This window comes from Hemiscyllium ocellatum, chromosome 20 (genome assembly GCF_020745735.1).
Source record: "Hemiscyllium ocellatum isolate sHemOce1 chromosome 20, sHemOce1.pat.X.cur, whole genome shotgun sequence".
Taxonomy (NCBI): Eukaryota; Metazoa; Chordata; class Chondrichthyes; order Orectolobiformes; family Hemiscylliidae; genus Hemiscyllium; species Hemiscyllium ocellatum.
In genome coordinates this window covers 24,151,406-24,177,226 of record NC_083420.1, presented here as the reverse complement: position 1 = coordinate 24,177,226, position 25,821 = coordinate 24,151,406, and the positions used below count along the sequence as shown (strand labels likewise).

Below are 25,821 nucleotides of genomic sequence, written 5' to 3'. Positions count from 1 at the left end.
CCAGCAATGCTCCCTTCCCATCAAAGAAAAAAAAAGATTGTACTCCAGGATGATTCTGCAACAGGGAACAATGTTAGCAGAGAGCAGCAGGACTTGGTAGTGAGACTATCTGGCAACAGATGGGTTCAACCAATTGTTTAACATAAACTGATCTATAAACAAACAGAGCCTTTTTTTTACAATACAAAGTCACAGCATGATTCACAAGGCAGCTTACAAATGCAATTCATTTGATCATAATGATTTTAATCAACCAGATGCCACATTTCCACTTGGGGTCCAAGTTCAAAGCATTTGCAGTTAATGATAGATTTTTCTGCTTTGTGACCATTTTTATATATATCGCAATTTTACATAAATAAATTGACTCAAATTAAATCCAAAACCAAATTCTGAACTTCACCGTTGGGTTTCAGCTTCCTTTTGACTAAACGGTTTGATGACTCGTAGTCTAGCTTCAAGTAATTAAAATGTTTAATAAGGGATTTCGAGCTTCCTTTTAGCATTTGAAACGATCCGGGTTAAAGTCTCAGTTAACCCAATAACCTATTGAACATACGATTCATACACTTTGTTGCACTGTAATCTGAGCTTCCCACGTAGTGGTCCATTATGCTCATTGTATATTGCAAAATTCATTGGGAAACAAAAATAAACACAGTTCATTCCATTTAACTATGTTAAACTTGAACGCAGTCAAATTCAACTGAATATGTTGATTTATATTTTTAATACAAAAGTTAATGTTAATCTTGTATCACAGGGTTGGCAAATAAATAGCTGAAATATTTAGTTTTGTAGTATCAAATCTTTCAGCAATATTGAATTCTTTTGAAAAATGTCTATATCCTTTTCCCCTGCCTCTTTCCACGTTGCTCCCCTTTTTCAGCATCCTGTTCCGGTGATAACATTCAGATCGAACTTGATTCGTAGGTGGATCTGCACGCGATCGGTGGATCAGGATTCATTCAAGCGCAGCAAAGTTCCAGTAGTTGTTGGGATGCTGGTTTTAAAAAAAGCAGAATATGTCATAAATACAACTCCTACAACCCTCACATTCCAATTGTAACATGAAGTTGAAATTTCTTGTTGTCAACCTGTCAGTTTGAAATAAAAAGGTGAAAATAAAAGATTATTTGAAAAAAAAATCTTAAAATTTAGAAAGGACACAGCAACAATGAATAACTTTTTCATAGATTCCACAATAGTGCAAATTGAACAATGGTCACTTTGTGCTCTAAAGTTTATTGGAACCCAAATAACAAAAGAAATAAATGTTGAAACCACTTTTGAAAGACCTGATTCTTTATAGCCTTTTGTTTTCCTAAATAAGGATGCTTTCTGCTTAGGTCACATGATTTATGTCAGCACCCCTCCCCTGGAACCCTAACCATGGGGAGCTGACAGTCATTTCCTCCCAGCAGCTATTCACAACTCTATTCAGGATCTGCTTTGTTTTCTCTTGCTGTTCAAAGAGAATTTTGCTTGAGATTTTTGCATTCTCCCCATCAGTTACCAGTTAACTATGTTCCTAGTTCGGCAGCAATTTGCAGAATGGAGAAGCAAAAAAAAACCAAAGATCACGGCAGAACTCCAATCACATCCTTGTCTAGTATTGTCGCGCTAAATTATCAGCCATCATAGGATAGCCATCAGAGAAAGTGTATCTAATTGATTGTTAAAGTAGGCAAAGTGAAGGGCTAAGCAGCACATTGCTGCTCCCAATCTTAACTTGGTTAATTTAATTGCTAACAACCTAAAATGTTGATAATGCTAAATCGTGAACAACAACTGAACTCAGACAGGAGTTGAAACAAAGGTAGCCTTGTCCATACATTGCACATGCTCTTCATTTAATTAAAATCTGACAAATTCCTAGTAAGTACATAATTCCTGAAAGAAACAAAAGTGCTACTTCACCATTTCACCAACTCTGCTCCAATGATGTCATGGACATGATACTGGATCCCTAACTTCACCATGGATACGCCTTTGCGTGTTTCTAAGTCAGACTGCAAAACCTCATTGTATTTAGATTTCCGTATCATGCGAAGAACAGCTTTGCGACCTGTAATGTGTAATCAATGAAAGCATTAATCTTTTAACAGGCGATTGTTAAATGTCGAAAAGCAACTCAGACTAATGCAAAAGAAAAAAAAACATCGGTACAAGACTGGAAAGTATTAAGGCAAAACTGGATTCTACCAATATGTACAGAAATACCATACCAAAGCATCATTTCACACTGTCAATGTACGGTTACAGTATTAGAGTGAGCTTCGAAATGTCTGTAGCATTTTCCTGAAACACCTTTCTTAAAATAAAGTTGACCCAAAACACCTTTCAGGATCTCAGGACAACCAACAAAGTATTTTAAAAAACTGCCAGTTGCTGCTTTGTAAATAAACCAATTTGCACAAGGTAAGGGCCCAATAACAGGAAGCATAATACGGTTTCCATGATATGGTTTGATGGCTAACTATCAGTCAGGACAACTCTACTGCTTTTGACTGAATAGTGCCATGAAATCTTTTATATTCATAGAATCAAAGTCATGCAGCACAGTCCAACCAGTCCATGCCAAACATAATCCCAAACTTAACTAGTTCCCACTGACTCTGCTTGACTCATACCCCTCCGAACATTTCTTACTCACGTGCTTATCTAAATGTCTGTTAAACACTGTAACCCACATCCACCCCTTCCTCTGGACATTCATTCCACACATTAACCACTCTGTACAAAATAAAAATTGACCCATATATCTTTTTAAAATCTTTCTCCTCTCAAGTTAAAAATATGTGCTGCAGACTTGAACAACCCATGGAGAAAAACGTCATTGATAAAATTCCATGCAAGGACTGCCACAAACACTACGTGGGACAAACAGGAAGAAAGTTAGCCACCCAGATACATGAACACCAGCTAGCCACAAAAAGACACGACCCCCTCTCCTTCATAGCCCTACACACAGATGAAAAAAACACCATTTTGACTGGGACAACACATTTATCCTGGGACAGGCTAAGCAAAGACATGCCAGAGAATTCCTAGAGGCCTGGCATTCCAGCCACAATGCCATAAACAAGCACATAGATCTAGATGCCATCTATCAACCCCTCAGAAAATGAACAGGAAATGACATCACCTCAAACCCCAGGAACCTCATCCAGGACAAACATATAAATAGAAAGCAGGAGACGATAGCTTTGCTTCACTTGGAGGTCGCCACTGATGATGTTACCTAGCCAGGTAATGAAACGTCTGGATATCAAACCTACAACTCAGTGAGCAAACCTACACCCTACACCTCAACCTGAGCTACAAACCTTCACAAACCTTGCGAGTCATGATTTTATAAACATCTATAAAGGTCACCTCTCAAACTCCTACACTCCAACGAATAATGTCCCAGCCTAACCAGCCACTCCCCATAACTTAAACCCTCCATTCCCAGCAACATCCTGATAAATCTCTTCTGAACCCTCTCCTGCTTAATAATATTCTTCCTTTAAAAAGGATGACCAGAACTGGACACATTACTCCAGTAGAGGTCTCACCAATGTCCTGTACAACCTCAACATAAGGTCCCAGCTCAACTCAAAAAGATCTGAGCAGAGAAGGCAAGTATGCTAAACGCATTCTTAACCACCCCCATCCATATGTGACTCAAACTTCAAAGAATTATGTCCCTGAACCCCTAGGTTTCTCTATACTACAACAATACCCAAGGCCCTACTTTAGTTGTATAAGGTCTGCCTTTATTTGTTTTACTAAAACATAATACCTCACATCTATCCATATTAAAGTCCATCTGCCACTCTTCACTCCTTTGATCCAATTGATCAAGATCCTTTTGTAATCTTAGATAACCTTCTTCACTGTCAACAATACTATCAATCTTGCTATCATCCACAACATACTAACGTCTCCTACATTCTCATCTAAATCATTTATATAAATGACAAATAAAAGTAGACCCACCACTAATCCCTGTGGAACACAGCTGGTCACAAGTCTCCAGTCCAAAAAAAAACCCTCCAACACCACCCTCTGTCTCCTGCCATTAAGCCAATTTTGCATCCAATTGGAAAGCTCACCATGAATCCCAGGGGATCTAACTTTACCAATTAGTCTACCATGCAGAATCTTGTCAAAGGCATTACTCAAGTCCAAGTTATGAAAGTCTACTGCCCTGCCTGCAATCTTCTTGATAATTTCCTCAGACATGATTTCCCTTGCAGAAAACCATGCTGACTCTCCCAAATCATTCTTTGCTTCTCTAAATGCACATGAATCCTGTCTTTCAGAATCACTTCCAACAACTTACCCACCATCGAAGTCAGACTCAGGTCTTCAGTTCCCAGGCTTCTCCTTACATCCCTTCTTAAACAGGGGCACAAAGTTTGCCACTGTCCAGTCATTTGGCACCTCACAGTTATAGATGATACAGAAATATTTCTAAGGGGCCCCACAATTAACTTCCCATGAAGTCCTGATATATACTAGATCAGGCCTGAGATTTACCCATGTTTTCATTTTGTAAGGTGTCCAGCATGTCCTCTTCTGTAATCTGAACTGTTTTAAAGAGATCAATATTTATTTCCCTGCGTTCTCTAACATCCGTTTCTTTCTCTACAGTAAATATTAATGCAAAATATTCATTTAATATCTCTCCAATCCCCTGGGGTTCAACACAAAAATGACTTATTAAATCCCTACTGTCTCTCACCTTAATATAGTTGTAGCATCTCTTTGGATTATCCTTAACTTATTTACCAAGGCTTTCTCATATCCTCCCTTTGTTTTCCTGATGTCCCTCTGAAGAATGCCCCTGCACTCTTTATACTGTTCAAGAGCTTCATTTGAACCCAGATATCTTCATCTAATTTATGATTCTCTTTCATTCTTGACTAGAATCTCTATCTTTATTCATCCATTGTTCTCTCTCCTACCAGCCTTACCTTTCACACTAACAGGAACCTAATGACTCTAAATTCTCACTATAACACTTCTGAAAGCCTCTCATTTATTAGGTGTCCCTTTACCAGTGATGAACAGTCTACTCCAATTTTTCAGAGTTCTTGTCTCATACCATTAAAATTTGTCTTACTCCAAATAAAAAAACTTTAATTTTATGAAAGTCTTGTCTTTTTCCATAACTATTTTAAACCAAATAGAATTGCAATCACTAGCCCCAAAGTGTTCTCCTACTATTGATTCAGTCACTTGCCCAGTCTTGTTACCAAACTAAAGGTCAAGTTTTGCTCCTTCCCTAGTCAGAACATTTACATTTTGATAAAGAGAAGTTTAACAATTTCTTCACCATCCAAACCTTTAAAATTATGGTAGTCCCAGTCAATGCTTGGAAAATTAAAATCACCTACTATTACAATCTTATCACTCTTGTATCGGATATCTCTCTACGTTTTTGTTCCTCAATTTTCCTCTGAGTATCAGGTGGGTCGGTAGTACAATTCCATCAAGGTCATCATTCCTTTTTTATTTTTAATTTCAACCCATATACATTTTCACAGGACAATTTTTCAGAAATATCTTTTCTAGTTACAGGTGTAATCAAAACCATCACTCATCCCCATTCCCACTTTTGCCTCTCTTCCTACTGTTCTTAAAGCAACTGAAACCAGGATCACTGAGCTGCCAATCCAGTCCATCCCTTGGCAAAGTTTCTGTAAATGCTATGACATGCCAATCCGGTGTTCCCAAAAATGCCCGAGTTCATCAGCTTTACCTGCAACATCTCTTGTATTGAAACAAATGCAGCTTAATTTCTTCAGAGTTTTTACTTCATTCTTTGACTTGCTCTTGTCTGTCTTATCTAATTTACTTGTTCTTATCAGATTCAAAATCATCATCATCTAACTATTTACTCTGGTACTTAGGATTCCTCCAGCCCCTTATGTCATTCCTACTAAACACTAGTTACACATCTCATCTGAAACATACAATCACATTCCCTTCGAACTGAAATGAAGAGTCTAGATGATCGGCCCAAGTCTTTAGGTTCTGAGCCAAAACTAAACATGCTACCATTGAGCCAAGGTTGATAACTTCACTTTTAGTCATTAAAACATTGAACTAGATCTCAGAACCTTCAGTTTTCTGATTAAATTCAAAGTTGCTTATGCCAATCAGTAATGGTCATGTTTCTAATGCATGGAACTTACCATTTACAAAATATTTCACAAATCGGCCAGCACCTGGAATGGCAAGCCACCAACTTCCAACATCTCGTACTGTAAGAACTCCTGCATTCACCAGTTGCCTGTTAACAAATTTTTTTAAGAAGTACTTTTAAAATGAAACTAATCTTCAGATGATCCAATCTTTAGCAACAGCCCATGTAGAGATTACAGCTATTCCATGGACATTTGTGAATCTGAAGTTGATTTTATAAAGTCTATAGTTTCCATACAACTTGAATGGACATTAGAGGCATTAATGAGAAAGGGCCTCTTTGCCAGAGCTAAATGGACATTAAAAACACATGATATATTTGAAGAGGACTAAGGAGTTCTTCCAAATGTTCTGGTGAATATGTTAACCTCAGTAAACACGAACAATGGAACATTCTTCCTGATTTCTGCCTCAAGTGCCAAATGGCTGCTCACTCTGTCTATATAACAAATCACTTCATTTCCAAGTAAGTAATAAAAACAAGAGAGCTCAGAGTCACAATGAAGTACTACCATAAATATATTATGATGCAACATATAATTGACAATTTAACTACATTTGACCTTAACCTTTTTGCTTAAATGAAAAGAAGGGAAACCAAACAAACTTATGTCATGAACTGGAGCATGCCTTTCACATGGACCCTGATTCTAATCCTATCACACTTTTTTGGAAAGTTCTTAATCAGCATTTTCTAAACGCTGCTAATATACAAAGGTTAATTAGCATCTACATTTGCTTCTTCAAATTATACAGAAAAAAGTGTCTCAATCAAAAATTGAAAAACATTCGTATTTCTACTTCTGGATTTAGAAAATCAGTGATTTTCTATCAGCAAGCAAACATTTCAACATTTAATGAAAATAAAGAATAAACCTAGCAATACTCAGCAGGTCCAGCAACAACTCGCTGGAGAAAGGTACAGGTCTTATTTCATGTCAGTGACCTCTCTTCAAGACTTTGAAATAAACTTTTTGAAATGTTTTCTTTTAAATCTATTTAAGTGGTCATCCAAGTCATTAAAATATGTCTATAGTGTGCTAATTAATTCACAGAACAAGTTTGAGATGCTCAATGTCTTACTGCTTTCCTGCAAGATGATGCACTTGTTTCATGTGTTATTTCTTATTATCATCATCATGAATACTTACGTAATTTCTTGGTCATGAAATGAAAACTCCTTCAGCATTTTATCTTTGTTGAAACCAAGATCTGTACACGAGTTCACCACAGTGTCCAGAAACCTTTGCACTGTTGAAGCAGTTTCTTTCATTGCTGTCGCAGCCAAAACCTTACTTTTGTAATCCTCAGTAAATACAATGCCAAACACATCTGTGTCAAATCCAAACTGGAAAATCCGAACATGTCCCAGATCTTTCAGCTCATTCTGATCAATATATAGGAATGAAGACAATAAGATTATTAATTGTCAATTTAGATAATTGTGAATACCCCAAGATTCTTAACATTTAGTGAATAAGGGATTACAATTAGTTACAGTATCAGCCTTGTTTCAGTGGAAAGCATACTTGCCTCAGAGTCAGCAGATGGTGGGTTCACATCCCTGTCAAGTGATTTGAGCACATAATCCAGGATGGTGCAGTCATGAGGAAATACTGAAGAAAATTTACCTGAGATCATAGCTCTGTTTCTGTCTGTATAGATACTGTCTGACTGCTAAGAAATATTTTCTACTTTTACTGAACATGGAATTCAAATGGATATGAAGCAACTTATCAACCATGATGGGGTCAGTTCACTCAGTCGACCAGATGGCTCAAGTGTGTTACAGATTGACACAGAATGGAGGCTTGCCTTCTTGCCACGTGCCATGCTTGGTATGGAGTGGCACCCCTTAAGCATCATAATTATCTGTCTCTCCAACAGAGGAAGATGCCAATAGTCCCTCATGGAGTACAGCTAAATTACATTGTTGATCAATATACATGCATTTCAAGCTCAATCTCTCAGTTAGTTCCAGACAAACTTCGACAACACATCTGTAGTAGTTTCACACAGTGATGGGACTTACCAGCTGACGATCAACTGTAGTTTTGTCTTTAACAATGCTGTAAAGTTGGTGTTTTAAAACAATAGGTGGAAGAGAATCATCAAATAACTTACGAGGAAACAACGACACTAAAAAAATCAGTGCAGACTTGGTATCATTTGGCATTCCTATTAAAAAAGGTGAAGAAAAGTTTTTCTTGAATTGGATAGCCTTTACAAACAGCAATCAAAATAATTATATAATTGCAGTAATCTAAATTAAAAATTTATTTAGATGTGCTTTATGTATAGAACAGGCAGACTATATGAGCACTTTCTTTCAATTACAATAATAAAATCTGGATTCAAGAAACTTGACATCTAGCAGTAATATCTAGTGAGAATTAAGCTAGTTATTACCATAATTTGGATTGATTTATTTTCCCCAAACAGCTTACATTTTGTTTGAATTCTTATAATTAGTGCAAGACTGACAAAAGCTGTCTTAGTGGGAATTAAACCTATAACCTCTAGCTTATTGGTCCAGCATAACCAGTCAGCTACTATACCCAATTTAAATCAAGTATTTAGCATGGCCAATTCTGGAAGCTGAGAGATACTGAAATAATAGGATATCCCAACAGGAGGGATTGATTAGAATGGACCATTTTCTCAGGAGTTCATAAGAGATCTCATTGAAACATAAAATATGTTGAGAGTGGACACGGAAATGTTTTAAACCCCAACTGAAGAATCCAGAACTAAGAGTCAAAGTCTCAGAATACAAGGTTGGCCATTTAGGACTGAGGTAATGAGAGACCTTTGCACTCAATGTAGTTGAATCTTTGAAATTCTTCATTTGAATTTGGAATTCAAATTAAATTATATGTTTCTGGCCATTAAGTAAATCATGGGAAGAGGGCAGGAAACTGCCATAAATTATACTGGACAGCAGAACAGGCTAAAGACACAAAATGGTCTATACTCCTGTTCCTGTTTCTGTTTCTTAAGTTCTTCTGTGCAGCAAGTGAAAAGTTTAAAAGTAGTGGAGCAGAGGTTGAGGTCAAATCATGAAACAGATTACCTCCATCAGTATGGAGCCTGGTGCTGGTGTAGAGGTTACAATTGCTGATGCTTGAATGTCTATAGAAAACACAAAATAAAATACAAGTGGAGGGTCTAAGTGGGGTTTAGGGCTCCAACTGTCTGCAGAGATCAAGCAGGACAAAGTCTGAAAGAGATCTATATGCAGAAGCAACATTTCTGAAATCGTTGCACTGGGAGATGGAGGATGGTGACAACAAATGAAGTAAAAGAATATCTTTTTCAGTTGTATTATTTGGTACCTTCAAAATCTTTGGCTTCATTCTTAACTGATAATTTAAATTCTTCTGCTAATCCAACTTTTTGCTTCTTAATCTTTCGGAAAACGTCTGGTATAATGTTTCTCTTCCGATTCATTACTACAAGCAGAAAGGGGAAATGTGTAACAATTAAAACATTATGGTTCACATTTTACAGTACAATAATTTCAGTTTCAAAATGAAGCAACATGCAAGCCTAACTATCGATAAATATCATATGCTAATTTACTCATTCACCACAACCAGTTAGCTACTATACTCAACTTATACAAAGGCTTTAGTATATATTTACAATAAAATTAGCTCCCCACACAGCAAACTTGTAGAAGCTGAGACACCTGTGGGGAGGGAACTGCCCCATCAGGAAGAATCAATTAGAATAGCCCATTTCCTCTGAATTTCAAAAGTGATCTTATTGAAGGATAAAATATATTAAGGGGACTTGACAGAGTGGATACAATCAAACCAGCTCGAAAAGAACTTGAGCCATTCCCCAACAAATTTGTATAGCTTCTTTCATGACCTCAAGATATTTGAAGGTGCTTTACAACAAAGAAAATACTTTTGAACTCTCAATGATAATGAAGGAACAGTCATAATGAACAGTCAATTTCCACACTGCAATACCCCACAAACAGCAATGTGGATTTTTTTAGCAATGTTGGAGGAGGAATAAGTAAGGGTTAAGATACCAAGAGAACTTCCTTTCTTGCTTTCAGACTAAGTATCAGAGAATTGTTTACATTTACCTGAGGGCAGATATGACCTCACTTACAGTCATAGACCACAGAAAAAGACTCTTTAGTCCAAGTCATCCATGTCAAGCATATTTGCTACACAAAACTAGTCCCATTTTCCTGCATTTGGCCCATTTCACTCTAAACCTTTCCTAAACACATAGCCATCCAAATGTCTTTTAAGTGCTGTATTTATACTCATCTGTACCACTTCCTCTAGATGCTTGTAATACACACACACATCACCTTCTGTGTGTAGAATTTATCTTTAACTTCTTTTTAAATTTTACCCCTCCCACCTTAGACATATGCACTCTAGTTTTGGACTCCCTTACTCTTGGGAAAAGACTTTGGCTTTTCACCTTATCATGATTTTATATTCACTCTTGATTTTATAAACCTCTACAAAGTCACCCCTCAGCCTCTGACGCTCCAGGAAAAATATGCCCAGCCTATCCAACCTCTCTTTATAACTCAAACCCTCCAGTCTCGGTAACATCGTTGTTAATCATTTTGAACCCTTTCTAGTTTAATAACACCTTTCCTATAGCAGAATTGTACACAACACTCCAAGTGTGGCCTCAGCAATGTCTTGTACAGCCATAACAGGACAACCCAACTCCTGTACTCAATGTTCTGACCAATGAAGGCAAGCATGTCAAACACGCTCTTCTCCATTCGGTCTATCTGTGACACCACCTTCAAGGCACTCTGTACCTACACCCCTAGATTGCTCTGTTCAACAACACCCTCCAGGATCCCATCTTTTTAACTATGAAAATCCTGCCCTGGTTTGTCTTACCAAAATGCAACACCCCACATTTATCTAAATTAAACTCCATCTGCCATTCTTCAACCCACTAGCCCAGTTTAATATTCTCATTCAAAAGGCAGGATATCTAAGTGTTGCACACCCTCAGTACTGCACTGAAAGTATTAACCTGGATGATATGCTCCAAACGTTTGAAGCAGGACTTGAACTGACAACCTTCTGATTCAGAAGCTGCAATAAAAAACTTTAAAAATTGCAATCTCTAATTGGACCAGGGCAGAATCATACAAGTTATGAAATCAGCATCATATTAACATTAATAACAAAATATATATCTTGAATCAGTAACATGTTTGCAAATTTAACAAGAGCTAGCCATCAAAACATTTGAAAATTGCCTTGTCAAAAGCTGTCTACCTCCATTACAACCCCATCCAATACTCCTCATATCTTAAATGAATCAACAGGAAGTGTGTTTGACAGTGTTACGAATAGACAGGCAGGAGGCTGGAAGAACACAGCAGGCCAGGCAGCATCAGGAGGTAGAGAAGCTGACGTTTCGGGTGTAACCCTTAGCAGCACTGCTCATCAATAACCTGCTCAGTTTGGGTTCCACCAAGGCCCTATTCGTGACGTCAAAAATTATAGAAGGGAGGGGAGACAACGACCAAACTTAAGCCAGTATTTGACTCAGTATCCGAGATCACGACAAGATTAGAAATCAAGAATGAGAGTTTTGAATCTCCTCATAAAGTAGAGTAACCGCAGGTGGGCATACACAGGAGAGTGCCGGGGGGGGTTTATTGTGGATCAAGACAGAGGCTACAATATACTGTATTCCCACCAGTTGAAATATGACTGGGGGAGACCATTCAGAAGTAGGATGAAATAATCCCAACAACAAAACGGTGAGCTATAATCACCTCTACCCTCATGAGTAGCTGCTGCACCAACAGCCTCTTTTACGCAATCACTTCGCGACACACAAACAGCGGCGCACATCTGACGTTTTTGCCCGCGTCTTTCATTGATTGAATTCCGTGATTTTACTTTTTTATTCGAATAGGGAACCAAATCCTATTTTAATATTTAAATGCGCCGTTTCTCAATGCATCGCCGTAAGTTTCTGTTTTGTGAACGTGAAGTAAAACATTAGCGGCTCCCGGATTGGACGGAGGTGTCAGTGTTTCCGGGGGGGGGGGGGGGGTTTGTGTCCACCCAGAGGCTGAAGGCGGCGGCGGCGGCGTCTGTTTTTTCTCGGCGCCATTTTGTGCTCGGACTCGGTGATGGTGTGAGCTCCTTTCTCCCGCGGGGGAGGGGAATGATACCGTGTTCAAGCTGGAAGCGCGGGTTGGTTCATTTCTCCTCCTTTCCGCCGAATGAAGTTGTTCGAGGGGTTTTTGGGGGATATTTTCGCCGCCTCTCCCCGGAGCTCCGACCTCTCTGCGACTGAAAGGCCCGATCGGAATCCTTGAGAGAGGAGGGCAGAGACATTCCCTAAATTCCGGCCCTGACTCGCTGTTTGGACTCGTTGGGAGGTGGGTGGGAGGGTAGTGGTGGAGAGGGAAGCTCTGGTTCAGGTGCAGATTAAATTCACTCTTGTACATTGTCCCGGCCAATCGTTTCCTCCGTTGAAATATTGTCCATGTTTATTATCTCAGCACCTGTCCTGTCGCCTCAATGAGTGAGATTGACCATTTCTAGGTGGGAACTTGCTTCTCCGCTTGAGATTTTATTCAAACTCATTTTGTCATGGGATTCTTTCAGAAAAGAGAAACTTTCATTCCCTTAGCCGCAACTGGATTTCAACTCAAATTTGAGGAGTCAAAAGTTAGTAACACTAAAATTATTCTGTCGTCGAGTTTTTAAAACTATAGCTGTAAAAGGATTGAGATTGTTGTCCTGGCTGTTTCTTTGTTATGATACAGAGATCTTTCATGGCAATGCAGCTTTATAATTGTCTAACATTTTGAAATCAACAGCTTGTTAGTGGTTTGTAGTCTGTGGATGTAGTTTTGTTAATTTTTTTTGTAAAATGTGGTTAGGGTTTTGACATTCTGATTTTAAAGTCAGCAACTGTACTGTAAACAAGTCAATAAATAATATTTGGCAAATAATGAATGTCTTTGTTCTCTTGATGGCAATGAATTATGTGGTGACCTAATCACAGGTTATATTTAGCTAGCTAAAGTATTATTGCTCCTAATGTAGACAATGATATGCAGTTGAGAAACGTATGGCCTAAATGTCGCTTATGTGAAGTGACAAACTGGCTTGCACTCCTAACTCATTAAGGCATTTCTCAGCCTGCCTGCCCTGTATCCCATAATTATTAACTCTGTTTGGGAGAAAGGGAAAAGAAAATTTGTAAACAGTGAGGGAATGTTGTTCTGTGTGCCCTGTAAATTAGCTGTAAAATAAGAGGTGTCATGACTGTATTTTAACATTATACTGATTGTACTCATCTAATTCTATACTAATTGAACATTTTCTTTGCAACAGATCAATCCATTTAATAACCAATTAAATTTATGAACCTTACAGACAAAAAAATGTACATGACAACTGAGAAATCTAGCTTGCTTTTGTGCAAACTGAATATTAATTACTAGCCTGGAAATCAATACTTCTCATACATATGCTGGAAAAATTGATCGACTCATAATCATTATCCAGTAACCATGTTGGAAAATGGATCTCTACTGGCAGGATTGAGCATGAGTGTCCATGGTCACATAGCTTGTTGAAACTCAATACCTAGGGTCATAATGTGAAGAATGCTCAATCAGAATAAAGGACCAAAGGACAGCCAGTGCTGGGGGAATCTAGCTCAATAGAATGTAACCTCTTCAAGCTAGTTAATTTTTAAAAAATTCACTAATTGCATTTTTAAAAAAAAATGTAAGAGCTAGAGTAGGCCATTCAGCCCTTATAGAACAATGAGGCAGAATAAGATTGTGGCTGATCTGCAGCAAACCTGAACTCTAGTTTCTCATAGCCCTCACATTTTTGATGTTTGAAAAATGTAGCAATCTCCTCTTTTATACTTTTTGATATAGCCTCCACAATTTAGAGGTAGAGATCCAGATATCATTGCCTTCTGAGAGAAAGAAATTCCTTTGCATCTCAGTTTTGAGTAAATCTGTATTCTGCAACTATCTTCCGTGGCTTGAAATTCGATCACTGTAGAAACATTTTTCAAATCAACCCTTTCAAGCTCCAGTAAAATTTATGTTTCAATAAAATCAACCTGTATTTTGTGAAACTCCATAAATTAACATGTAAGCAGAATCACATCATCTGGGTAACAGTGGCAGTATTACTTAGTACTGTAGGTGAAGGCCACGTGGCTTACCTTCACACGAGTCTTGGACAATCCAATGTTTTTGGTGCTGTACCATAGATTTTAATTGTGGTTCAGTGATAGACATGGTTTAATCCTTGAAATATTTGTTATTTTTCTCTATTTTCACATTTTCTGTAGTGCAAACCACAACAAACACAGCTCCAACAAATTGCTGGGAAAGCTCAGCAGGTTTGGCTGGATCTGTACAGGGAGAGAAATCAGTCAGTTTTGAGGAAGGGTCACTCAATCTTAAATATTAACTCTGATTTCTGTCTACAGATCCTGTCAGACCTGATTAGCTTTTCCAGCAGTTTCTGATTTACAGCTTCTGCAGTTCTTTTAGTTTTAATAAATACAAATATAATGCAAGTTCAGGTTGAATGGTGACTGAATAATATTGCTGCTTGCTGTTCACAAATAGTTCCAGCAGATTGCACTATCATGATTTTTCAAAATTCCTATTTGTTTGCAAAATGAATACAGTACTCAAGTTTTAAAGTACATTTTACCATATTTCTTGACATGTAATCATTCTAAAAATATAAATTTTTTTAAAAAATGTTTTAGATGTTTCAGAATCTAAATTGTGTACTAACTATTTTTGATGGAAACAGTATTTAGGTTAGCAAACCAAGTTACAATAATCTTCATATAAAACTTTTCAACTCAGCAGCTTGGGCTTGTAAAGGGTGGATTGTGTCTGACCAATCTGATTAATGTTCTTGAAGAGATGGCTGATGTCATGGACAAGGGAATTTTAATGGATGTTATCTCTTTGGACTTCCAGCAAGTATTTCAGTCCACCTTTAAACATTTGTTAACAAAAACTGAAGATGATGGGATTAAAGGCAAATTATTAACCTGGTTCAGAAATTTGTGAAGCAACAGGATAAAGTAGGCATTATGGGAGAGTCTTCCCATTGGCAGGATGTGACTAATGGTGTCGCACACAGATGCGTTTAGCAACCTCAGCAGTTATCTGTTTATTAGTGAAAGAAAAACCAAAATTGGAGATGACACAAAAAAGGTAGCATTATGAGCAATGTAAATGGAAGCATAAAATTGCAAAGAGGGATTAGTTAATTGAATAGATAAAACTATGGCAGTAGATTTCAATAGGGACAAAAGCACCAATCATTTGGATGGGGAAGAGGGTATTTACTGAATAGTGAAAAACTGGTGCTGTAAGATCTTAAAAAGACATGGGAAGCTCCAAGCATATAGACTACTAAAGTCTTATGAACAGGTACGTATTCTGGAAAAGGTTAATGGGGTTCTGGCATTCAGAACCTCAACCTGAGCTACAAATCTCCTCCAAACAGGCTAATGGGATTCTAACCTTTATATCCAACAGACTAGAACATAAGGAGTAGAAGTAATGTTTGAACCAAACAAAGTTCTGGATAGGTCTAAAGTACAATGTTCAGATCTGGGCACTGCTCATTGAGAATGAGAGATTGACTTTGGAGGGATTATAACATTGATTTACTAGAATGACATCTGGATTCCAGAGATAAGTAACGAGAACAGTTACATAATCTAGGGTTATGTAATGTGGAATTCGAAGTTAAGGGATAATTTGATCATCAATTCCTTAGATGACGAAAGGAAAAGGTATGGTGGATGGGAACTATTACTGGGACAAGCATACATGCCCTAAAAATTATCAGACTTTTAAAGAGTGAAATTAAGAAAAACTTGTACACGTGGATGTTTGAAACTCCTTTCTGCAAACGCAATTTGATGTTAGATCATCTTTTCATTTTGATTCTGATATATCATGCATGCAAGCATAATGAATGAAATCACAGATTAGCCATAATTCCCTTGAGCCTGTTTCACCAATCAAAGGGCAAAATTACCTTTTCCTGATCCTAATTGAGATTTGTTAGTATTGGCACCAAAATTGGTGGCATAATAGTGAAGGTTTTCTAAGATTACAAAGGGATCTTGATCAAATGGGTCAATGGGCTTGAAAAATGGCAGACAGAGTTTAATTTGGATAAATGCAAGGTATTATATTTTGATATAACAAACAGGGGCAGGACATATAAAATTGATGGTAGAGTCTTGGATAGTGTTGTTGAACAGAGGGACCTAGGCATGTAGGTACACAATTCTTTGAAGTTTGTCACATATAGACAGGGTGGTTAAAAAAGCATTTAGCATGCTTGCTTTCATTGTTCAATGCTTCAAGTATAGGATTTGAGAAGTCATGTTGAGGTTGTACAGGACATTGGTGGGACTTATGGACTATTGTGTCCATTTCTGGTTTTCCTGTTGTAGGAAGAATGAGCGAAGGTTCAGAAGAGTTTTACCAGGAAATTGCCAATTATGGAAAGTTTGAGTTATAAAGAGAGGCTGAATAGGTTAGGACTCTTGCAGGAGTGGAGGAGGTTGAAGGGTGACCTTATACATATTTATAAAATCATGAGTGGTATAGACAGGGTTAATGGTAGGTGTCTCTTCTCTAAGATGGAGGTTTCAACTCTGGGGGCATATTTTTACAGTGAAAGAGGAGATATTTAAAAATGATGGGAAAATCTTTTACAAGAGGGAGGTTTGCACATGGAATGAACTTCCTGAGGAAGTGGCGGTTGCAGGAACAGTTACAACATTTAGTTACGTTTGGATAGATACATGAATAGGAAAGGTTTGGAAGGATATGGGCCAAGAGCAGGCAGGTTGGACTAGTTTAGTTTGGGATTATGTTCGATATGGACTGGTTGCACCAAAGGATCTGTTTCCTTTTTTTATGACTCTATGTAGTTCACATTTACTGGATGTAGGTTTGCTCGCTGAGCTGGAAGGTTCATTTCCAGACATTTCATCACCGTACTAGGTCACATCTTCAGTGGGCCTCCAGGCGAAGCACTACTGATAATTCCTGCTTTCTATCAGCTGTGTTTCGCCCGGAGGCCCACTGAGGATGTGACCTAGTAGGGTGACGAAATGTCTGGAAATGAACCTTCCAGCTCAGCGAGCAAACCTACATTCAGAACCTCAACCTGAGTTACAAATCTTCTCAAAACTTGCTACATTAGCATTTATAGAAGAATTATATTAGGTTATCATTAAGGCCCCTTTAAGTACTTTTTAAAATGGTCAGTTCCACGGGCACTAGCAATCTTTTATTATCTCATTCGAGCTGCCAAATTTTTGAAGACAATCTGACATTCTAAGGAGGTGCACAAATGGTGTGTTGTGGCTGGGTCGATTCCTATCCCTTTTCAACAGTTGCACGTGATTACCAATTGGGAACTATGACTCTTTAAGTAGAGGCCCTATCTATATGTTTTTCTTCCTGGTTCTGAAATGCTGGGGCTAATTCCATGGTCCTTCCTCTGTTGCCCTGTCATTAGTTCTCCTCTCCCCCCATCGAAAAACATCCTGGGCTCTATGCCTCAGCAACATATGACACATTTCACCATTGAACTGCCATCTTAATGAAACTAAGTTGCATTAAAGGAAGATGTTGGTATCAGAAGTTGATGTTTAACAAGATAGGAAATTATTAATGCTGAGTTACATTTCATGCTATTTGTTAAGGAAAAGTAATGTGTGATTGACACAAACCTTGATTATTGATGGAGTGTGATGAGAATGTGTCAGTAGTCAAAAGGTTGATCTGTAAAAGCAAAATCAACAGTGAGATCTTTGTTACTAAATTAATTACATGCCAAAAGATATTGCTAGTATCCAATTTGGATATATTGAGTCTGAAGGAAAAACAAATAAAAGCATGCTTTCAGTATTGGATCAATGTTGGTTACCGAAGGAAGCAAAGAAAAACAACAAAGATATTTGTTTGCAGCAAGCAGTTAAAGAGGTAAGAATCATGACAATAAATGGGACAAGCATTTTGAAGGCAATTCTTGTGTATCTTTGTATCACGAAGCTATTCTTGTGCAGTATGCAACCACTAATAACTTTTAAAGAAAATGTACTGGACAGTAGCAAACCAGACAAGATAGCAATAAGAAGTGAAAGAACTGCGGATGCTGTTAATCAAATAAAAACAGGAAATTACTCGAAAAGCAGAGCAGATTTGGTAGCATCTGTGGAGAGAAATCAGGGTTAATGTTTTGGATTGAACGACAATCAAGTGTTTTTATTTTTGAAGATAGCAGGAGGTCTTGTTCAGAGGCTAGGAGCATGAAAGAATTGGAGGACATTTTCCCTAGGGTGGGGGAGTCCAGAACTAGAGAGCATAGCTTGAGGGTGAGGGGGAAAAATTTAAAAGGGACCTAAGGGATAACTTTTTCATGCACGAGGTGATTGGAGGGGTGCATGTGTGGAATAAGCTGCCAGAGGAAGTAATGGAGGCTGGTACAATTACAACAAGTAAAAGGCGTCTGAATGGGTATATAAATAGGAAAGGTTTCAAGGGATACGGACCAAGTGCTAGTTGCTGGGACTCGATTAGATTAGGATATCCGATTGTCATGGATGAGTTGGACTGAAGGGTCTGTTTCCATGCTGTACATCTCTATGACAATGACATTGTTGCACAGATTCTAACCATAAGCTGACCTGATGTGAGCTGGACCTAACTTCAAACTACAAAAGGTTTCTGAAGTTTGGTGTGCGTAAATATTTTGATTCTATTAAAATCATACTTGCCACTCACCTCGTTTCATTCAGTCCATAACAATAGGAAACATCAGGAATTGCTTTTCCAAGTGCATTCCCATTGCTGCCCATCGTACAGAATGAGATAGTTGGTTAGCTCACCGAGCTGTTGGGTTATCATGCAGATGTTTTATTACCATACTGGGTAACAACATCAGTGCAACTTCTGTGAAGCGCTGTTGTTCTGTTCTGCTTGGTTTTTTACATGGTCCAGCCTGTTGTTATTTCCATGTCGACTTTTCAGTGGTTTGTAAACTAGGTCTGTGTGTTTGTTGACGGTCTTTTTAGTTGAAAACCAGGCTTCCAAGAACTCTCTTGCGTGTCTCTGGTTGGCTTGTCCCAGGATAATAACTTTGTCCTAGTTGAATTGATGACCCTTTCGGTCTGTGTTTATGGAGATGAAGGAGAGTGGATCATTTTGTTTAATAGCCAGTTGGTATTCATGATGTTGGATGGCTAGCTTTCTAACTGTTTGTCCAATACTATGCATGCTATGGGTATGGAGTCCTTAATCCTGGTAAATAGCTGGTGTAGTGTGACTGTTGGTTGGTGTGCCACCGTAATACCTAGTGGTCGTACCAGCCTGGTAGTTAGTTCTGATATGATCTTCACATAGAGTTGGGTGGATAGTGTTTTGGTAGGTACAGTATTTTCTTGGCATTGTCTGTTGAATAGACACTGGTGGACGAAGCTACTGGGGTGTCCGATGTTAGCAAAGACTCTGTGTAAGTGTTCTTTATAAAGTTCTGCTGTGTTGTAGTGTGTCATGGCTCTTTTGAATAATGAATTGACACAGCTCCATTTGTGGACATTGGGGTGGTTACTGTTGTAATTGAGGATCTGGTCCATCTGAGTGGATTTCCTGTATACTTTGGTTGTAACTCCTCCTTTGGTCATCCGTTCTATCATAACATCTAGGAATGTGAGTTAGTTGTTCTCTTCGTTCCTGGTAAACTTGATACCAGTGAGTATACTATTGATGAGGTGGTGTTTCTTCCAGTCTAGTACATTTGATGATGACAAAGGTGTCATCCATGTATCATATCCATTGTTTCAGTTGGGTATGGGGAAGGGCTGTTTTTTCAAGTCTCTGCATGACTGCTTTTGATATTAGTTCCTAGATGGGAGAGCCCGTTGGTGTGCCATTGACCTGTTGATATGTCTAACTGTTGAAGACAAAGTGGGTGGTAAGGCATAGGTTGAGCAGCTTGAGCATATTATCCATACTGATTGTGTTGCTGTGTAAGAATGATACTTTTATGATAAGCCAAATGAGCTTTAACAGCTGGGAGTCACTGTCACTGGATCCTCTAGTAGTGTGGAGTTATGTCAAGACATTATTCAAAAGAGCCATGACACACTGCAACACACCAGAACTGTATAAAGAAGAACATTTACGCAAAGTCTTTGCTAATATCGGATACCCCATCAGCTTTGTCCGCCAAGGCCTATCCAACAGATAATGCCAAGAAGACTGTACCTACTAAAACACTGGCCACCCTATCCTACGTGAAAATCATATTAGAATTAACTACCATGCTATTAGGACCACTAGGTATTGTAGTAGCACACCAACCAACAGCCACACTATGCCAGCTACTTACCAGGACTAAGGACCCTCATAGCATGCAGGACTAATTTGGTATACAGAATTCCTTGCAACAAGCAATACATCGGATAAACAGTTTGAAAACTAGTCATCTGACTTCATGAACACCAACTGGCTATTAAACAAAATGATCCACTCTCCCCCTTCCGCTTACACACACAGTGAGAGGGCCATCAGTTCAACTATGACATAGTTACTATCCTGGGACAAGCCAACAGAGACACGCAAGAGAGTTCTTGGAAGCCTGATTTTCAACCAAAGAAGCCATCAACAAATACATAGACCCAGTGTACAAACCACTGCAGAGAAGACACAGAAGTAACACTCACCTCAACAGACTGAACCACTTAAAAGCCAAGTGGGACAGAACTCGCACTGATGATGTCACCCAGTATGGTAATGAAACATCTGCACGATAACCCAACAGCTCAGCAAGCTAACCTACTACATCATCCACAACCCGAGCTATAGATCTTTGCAAAAACCTTAAAGATCACACAATAGTTGTAAGTCACAGCTTGATCAACATCACAACATTGTAATTGAACAACACACAACTCAGACCATTTGGACTGAATGGCTATCTCTGCGATGGCATTCTATGGAACCTGTGCATAAAATGTCCTTTTTGTAATCATTATGGAATATTTCACAGTTCCCTTCTGTTCAATGTATTATAATACAAATCATCAGGTAATTCTAATATTGTGCAGAAAAGGTCTTTGAATTGTAAAGACTGGATTAGAATAAAGCAGGAGTTCATAGTTTGTATATTAAAACAACTGTTTTTAGCAATCCCCCGTGATGCATGGAAGTGAAATGTATTGTAATTATGGAAATTGAAAGACATAGAATGGTTATACTGGATAGTTCAGTATATTTACAAACTCTTTTAATTAACTTAAATGTTTGACTCAAATGTCCATATTCTGAATATCTTTAATGCCCAGCCACTATTTTAGTGATTAATATAAAATACACTAGTTTGTGTGAAATTTGTCACTCATATTTGTGTGGGTATTTGCTAAGTTTTAAATGGATGATTTAATCCTATTAGAACAAGTGATTTTAAATGTTTCATCTGGATAACCCAAGTTGAGTAGCAAAGTCCAAGTTACTTTTCTATCTTGTCTGTTGAAAGTACTCACTCAAGCTGGACCACAATTATCTATTCTTTACATCTAAAGAATGGACAGTTTTTAGGCATCCAGAGCAAGCTCCTTTTTCTTGATCAACAACCACTGTGTAGGTCATTACATTGCAGACTCATGCTCTGACTGATGGTTTATATTTCCTCTTTTCTCTTATACAGTCAGAGAAGTCACTTAATGCACCTTGATCAACACCCAATATTAACTGAGAATTGAATTGGGATTTGTTTTTATTTTATCCTACAAAGTACTGGGAAAACTCAGCAGGTCTGGCACCATTTTCAGACAGGTACAGAAACAGATGCTGCCTGTTTTAATTTCAAATCTGCAGCATCCAGAGTATTTTGTTTTTATTTGTAGGATGAATGGTCAATGTTTAGTTACCTACTGCCTTTACTAACCGAGCTGCTGAAATAATCTTCCAGTAGGATAAAGTAACTTACAAAATATTGTTTTTTTTTCTGTTGATTATATTTAATGTGTTGTTTCTCTTAATTTCTTGCAGATTGTTTAATTAAGTCAAGAACTGTGACAATATGAATCGACATTTCAACACCAGTCGGGAATCGTCTGGTCGGGAAGTCTTTAAACGAAAAGCAGATGATACTCAAGAAAGTGGGATTAAATTACCAAAAACAGAAACTGATGAACACTACATCTTATGCACAAACAATGCAGACAGTAAACTTGCCCTTCCTGTACAGCCTGACTATTATGACAAGAGCTTTCCTGACTACAGGCAGCCTGTAGAGATCGGCTGCTTTTCATTAGATTCAAATCGCCAGCTCTTCAATGATGCCAGGCAGCTAAAATACTGTGTGAAACCCACCAGCAAGAATCCAAATTTCAATCTACGGGATGGTTACAAAGACAGATACATAAAAAGGAATGATAACATTAAGGAAAAGCTGGATCATATCCTGAAGTGGATATTATTGAACAAACACAAATTTCCCACGCTATCTGGTGATGACAAATCACCTGCTTTATCAAAGTAAGTTGTAATGTTAGCTGTAGAACAGTATCGTTTGTTACAAAGCTCCTGAAAGAATGGAACATTTTTAGTTTCAAAATCCATTGTCAACATCCAGCAGTCTGCAGTTAACTAGAGTGAATTTTCTTTGATTCTTCCTTGAACCATATTTAGTTTCCACCTCAGAATTTCCCTCAAATCCACATCAGCAATTGAGTGGAAAGTGTCAGTTTAGTCTTGAATTGGGGGCAGACTTCTACTTTGCGACCTGGAACTGATTAAACTCATTTATATATGACCTTGCAATCACCTGAGCATATATTTGAACCCTGGCTCATAATTCAAAAGGCAAAGTCTGGCCTAGTGTGCCTGCCCATTCTCCTATCAGGAAATATATGTAATTTTTTAAAATGATACAGGTGTTTAGTTCATTGTCATTGTATGAAAATGTCACCAGAGAGTAATCAGTTTATTTGCTTGTAACTATGGTAGCTAAGCACTTTATGGCCATGTGCATTTATATGACAAGATAGTCTTTCAGTGAAGGAATGTGATCTTGATTCCTTAATTTTCTGTCCCTTTATATTGTGTTCGATGGGTTCCTTACAGATACTTCCTCAATAAGTGAAAACAAGCTAGAACAAAGTTGAATTTGTGTTTTGAAAATCATGAATTAAGGCCTGAAATGATTATGAAGAGAAGTGAAATTTACTTACTCAGGAATCTTACTCTGCTGTCACCTTGACCTCTAACTGGATTCAGGCTGCAGTTAAATTATAATCATCAGGGGGATATAAGACAAAAGATTATGTATTCATATCACTAGAGTTCCCAATATTACTGCAGAGAGAACAAAACTTGTCAACATATTCAAATCTTCATATTCTGCCCTTCATCCTACTGTGTTGCAAAGTCAAGACTCCTGTAGTATGAAGAGGATTAACCGGGGAATATTTCCTATTGCAAGCTGACTATTATTGTTAATAGTGTTAACCGTGTACATTCCTGGCTGTTGGTAATGGAAACAGATCAACTGTGCTGTTTTCTTTCTTGTGTATGTTTTGCTGGTCTATGAAATTGTCTATGTCTGTTTCTACTTATAGTCAGCTACACACAGACTTCATCACATGGAGAGGACATCTGACTAAAATTCTAACGACTCCTTATGAGAACCGAGAGGGATGGATGTTGGCAGTGACTCTGTTTCATGGAACCTATTACATGAGTGAGGTAGAGACCGAGGAAGCCAGACGGCAGAGAGAGCAGCGGACTGAAATGCAGGAAGAATTGATATATGGAGGATATAAATTTGAACAGTACTTGTGTGCAGGTGAGAGATTTATTCAAAACTTTCATTGCTTCAAAACAATCTAGCTGTCAAAGGATTGCAGTGGTCAGATTAAGTTGGTTAAGATAACTTTAACTTCTCAGTTTAAGATGTGATGGGAAAGATTTTAAAGGGACTGGAAGGGTAACTTTTTCATGCAGAGGGTGATGTATGAATGAGCTGCTAGAGGAAGTGGTGTAGGCTGGTACAATTACAACATTTAAAAGGCATCTAGATGGGTATATGAATAGGAAGAGTTTAGAGTCACAGTGATGTGTAGCACGGAAACAAATCCTTCAGTCCCACTTGGCCATGTTGACTAGATAAGATAAATAAATCTAGTCCCATTTGCCAACATTTCTTTATAGCAAAGAGATCGGAATTGAATGCAGTATTCCAAAAGTGGCCTAATCAATGTCCTGTACAGCCAGAACATGAACTCTGATCTCCTATATTCAATGCACTGACCAATAAAGTCATGCATCCCAAACACCACCTTCACTAGCCTGTCTACCTGCAATTCTTCTTTCAATGTACTATGGAACTGAACCCCAAGGTCTCTGTTTAACAACACTCCCCAGACCTTATACGCTTAATGATAAGTCCTGACCTGATTTGCCTTATCAAAATGCAGCACCTTGCGTTTATCTAAATTAAATTCCATCTGCCAGGATATGATCCAAATGCTGGCAAATAGGACTAGATCAGATTGGGATGTCTGGTCAGTGTGGATGAGTTGGACCAAAGGGTCTGTTTCCATGCTATATGAATCTGTGACTGTAAGTTGAGTATTTATTAGTATAACCACAAAGAGCTATAAGAATAAGGAACTAAAGAACAAACAGCAGTTAAAAATGCCATTGATTATCCACTTCAGCTAAATGCAAAAATTGGAACAGGATCAGGCCATATGGCCCATCGAACCTGCTCCACCATTTAATTCAATCAAGGTTAATGTGGACTTTAACACTATTTTCCTGCCCACTCCCCCATATCCCTTAAGATGCTGAGAGATTAAATATATTTCTATCAGCATTGTGTTCAACAATGGAACATCCAAAATGCTCTTGGGTAGAGAATTTCATCATCTTTTAGGTGGAATAATTTCTACTCACCTCAGTCCTAAATAATTGGCCTAATGAAATGCTTTAATTTTTTTGCTATCTATATGCTATAATGAGGAAAAATTGTATTAATGAACAGGAGCCAATATAACATTAATATGAGCAAGGGTATTCCAGATTCTATTCAGGATGAACAATGCTTCCTGCAGAAGAAGTACCCATCTCTGACGAACCACAATGGAATAAAATATTTCAGGACTGAAGCAGTTAATGGTAGGGCCCTGGGGAGTGTTGCCAAACAAAGAGACCTATGCGTGCAGGTGGTGCACAGTTCCTTGAAAGTGAAGTATAGGAGTGAGATGCCATGTTGCAGCTGTGTAATTGATTAGTGAGGACGCTTTTAGAATTCTGTGTTCAATTTTGGTCTCCCTGCTGTAGGAAGGATGTTGCAAAACTTGAAAGGATTCAGAAAGGATTTATGAGGATGTTGCCAGGTTTGGAAGGCTTGAGCTATCTTCCCTGGAGCAGCAGAGACTGAGGGGTGACCTTATAGAATCATCAGGGGTATAGATATGGTGAATAGCCAAGGTGTTTTCCCAGGGGTGGGGAGTTCAAAACTAGAGGGCATAGTTTTAGAGTGAGAGGGGAAAGATTTAAAA

At 38.2% G+C, this 25,821-nt stretch overlaps 2 protein-coding genes across 6 annotated transcripts in view; one reads left to right on the top strand and one right to left on the bottom strand.

Moving 5' to 3' along the window:
• Positions 1-225: 225 nt before the first annotated feature.
• Positions 226-12,062, bottom strand: LOC132825179 (inactive serine/threonine-protein kinase 19-like). 4 transcript variants are annotated; one of them, XM_060840214.1, is made up of 7 exons: positions 11,984-12,062; positions 9,534-9,650; positions 8,231-8,376; positions 7,350-7,594; positions 6,189-6,286; positions 1,921-2,068; positions 226-1,003 (listed from the first exon to the last, which is right to left on the bottom strand). In XM_060840214.1, the coding sequence occupies exons 1-7, from the start codon at positions 12,060-12,062 to the stop codon at positions 958-960; spliced, it is 879 nt and encodes a 292-aa protein (XP_060696197.1). In that variant the 3' UTR covers positions 226-957. The 4 variants fall into 4 exon arrangements, with proteins under 4 accessions (XP_060696197.1, XP_060696198.1, XP_060696199.1 ...); XM_060840215.1 differs by having other exon boundaries at positions 7,350-7,585; XM_060840216.1 differs by lacking the exon at positions 11,984-12,062 and adding an exon at positions 11,478-11,612.
• A 234-nt stretch (positions 12,063-12,296) lies between these two features.
• dxo (decapping exoribonuclease) overlaps positions 12,297-25,821 on the top strand; it is a 24,420-nt gene continuing 10,895 nt past the window's right edge. The window contains exons 1-3 of one of the 2 annotated variants that reach the window (XM_060840618.1): positions 12,297-12,890; positions 22,304-22,792; positions 23,875-24,101. In XM_060840618.1, the coding sequence (XP_060696601.1) occupies positions 22,335-22,792; positions 23,875-24,101 (685 nt within the window). In that variant the 5' untranslated portion in view covers positions 12,297-12,890; positions 22,304-22,334. The remainder of the gene's footprint in view (positions 12,891-22,303; positions 22,793-23,874; positions 24,102-25,821) is intronic. The other variant, XM_060840617.1, reaches the window with a different exon arrangement.

Excerpts from the sequence above, each read along its gene's own strand:
- LOC132825179 (XM_060840214.1), bottom strand. The coding sequence starts at position 12,062 with ATGTGCGCCGCTGTTTGTGTGTCGCGAAGTGATTGCGTAAAAGAGGCT. Across the intron at positions 9,651-11,983 it reads AGCTACTCATGAGGGTAGAG|TAATGAATCGGAAGAGAAAC; the intron begins GTGATTATAGCT and ends TTCTGCTTGTAG. Across the intron at positions 2,069-6,188 it reads TGTGAAATATTTTGTAAATG|GTCGCAAAGCTGTTCTTCGC; the intron begins GTAAGTTCCATG and ends TACACATTACAG.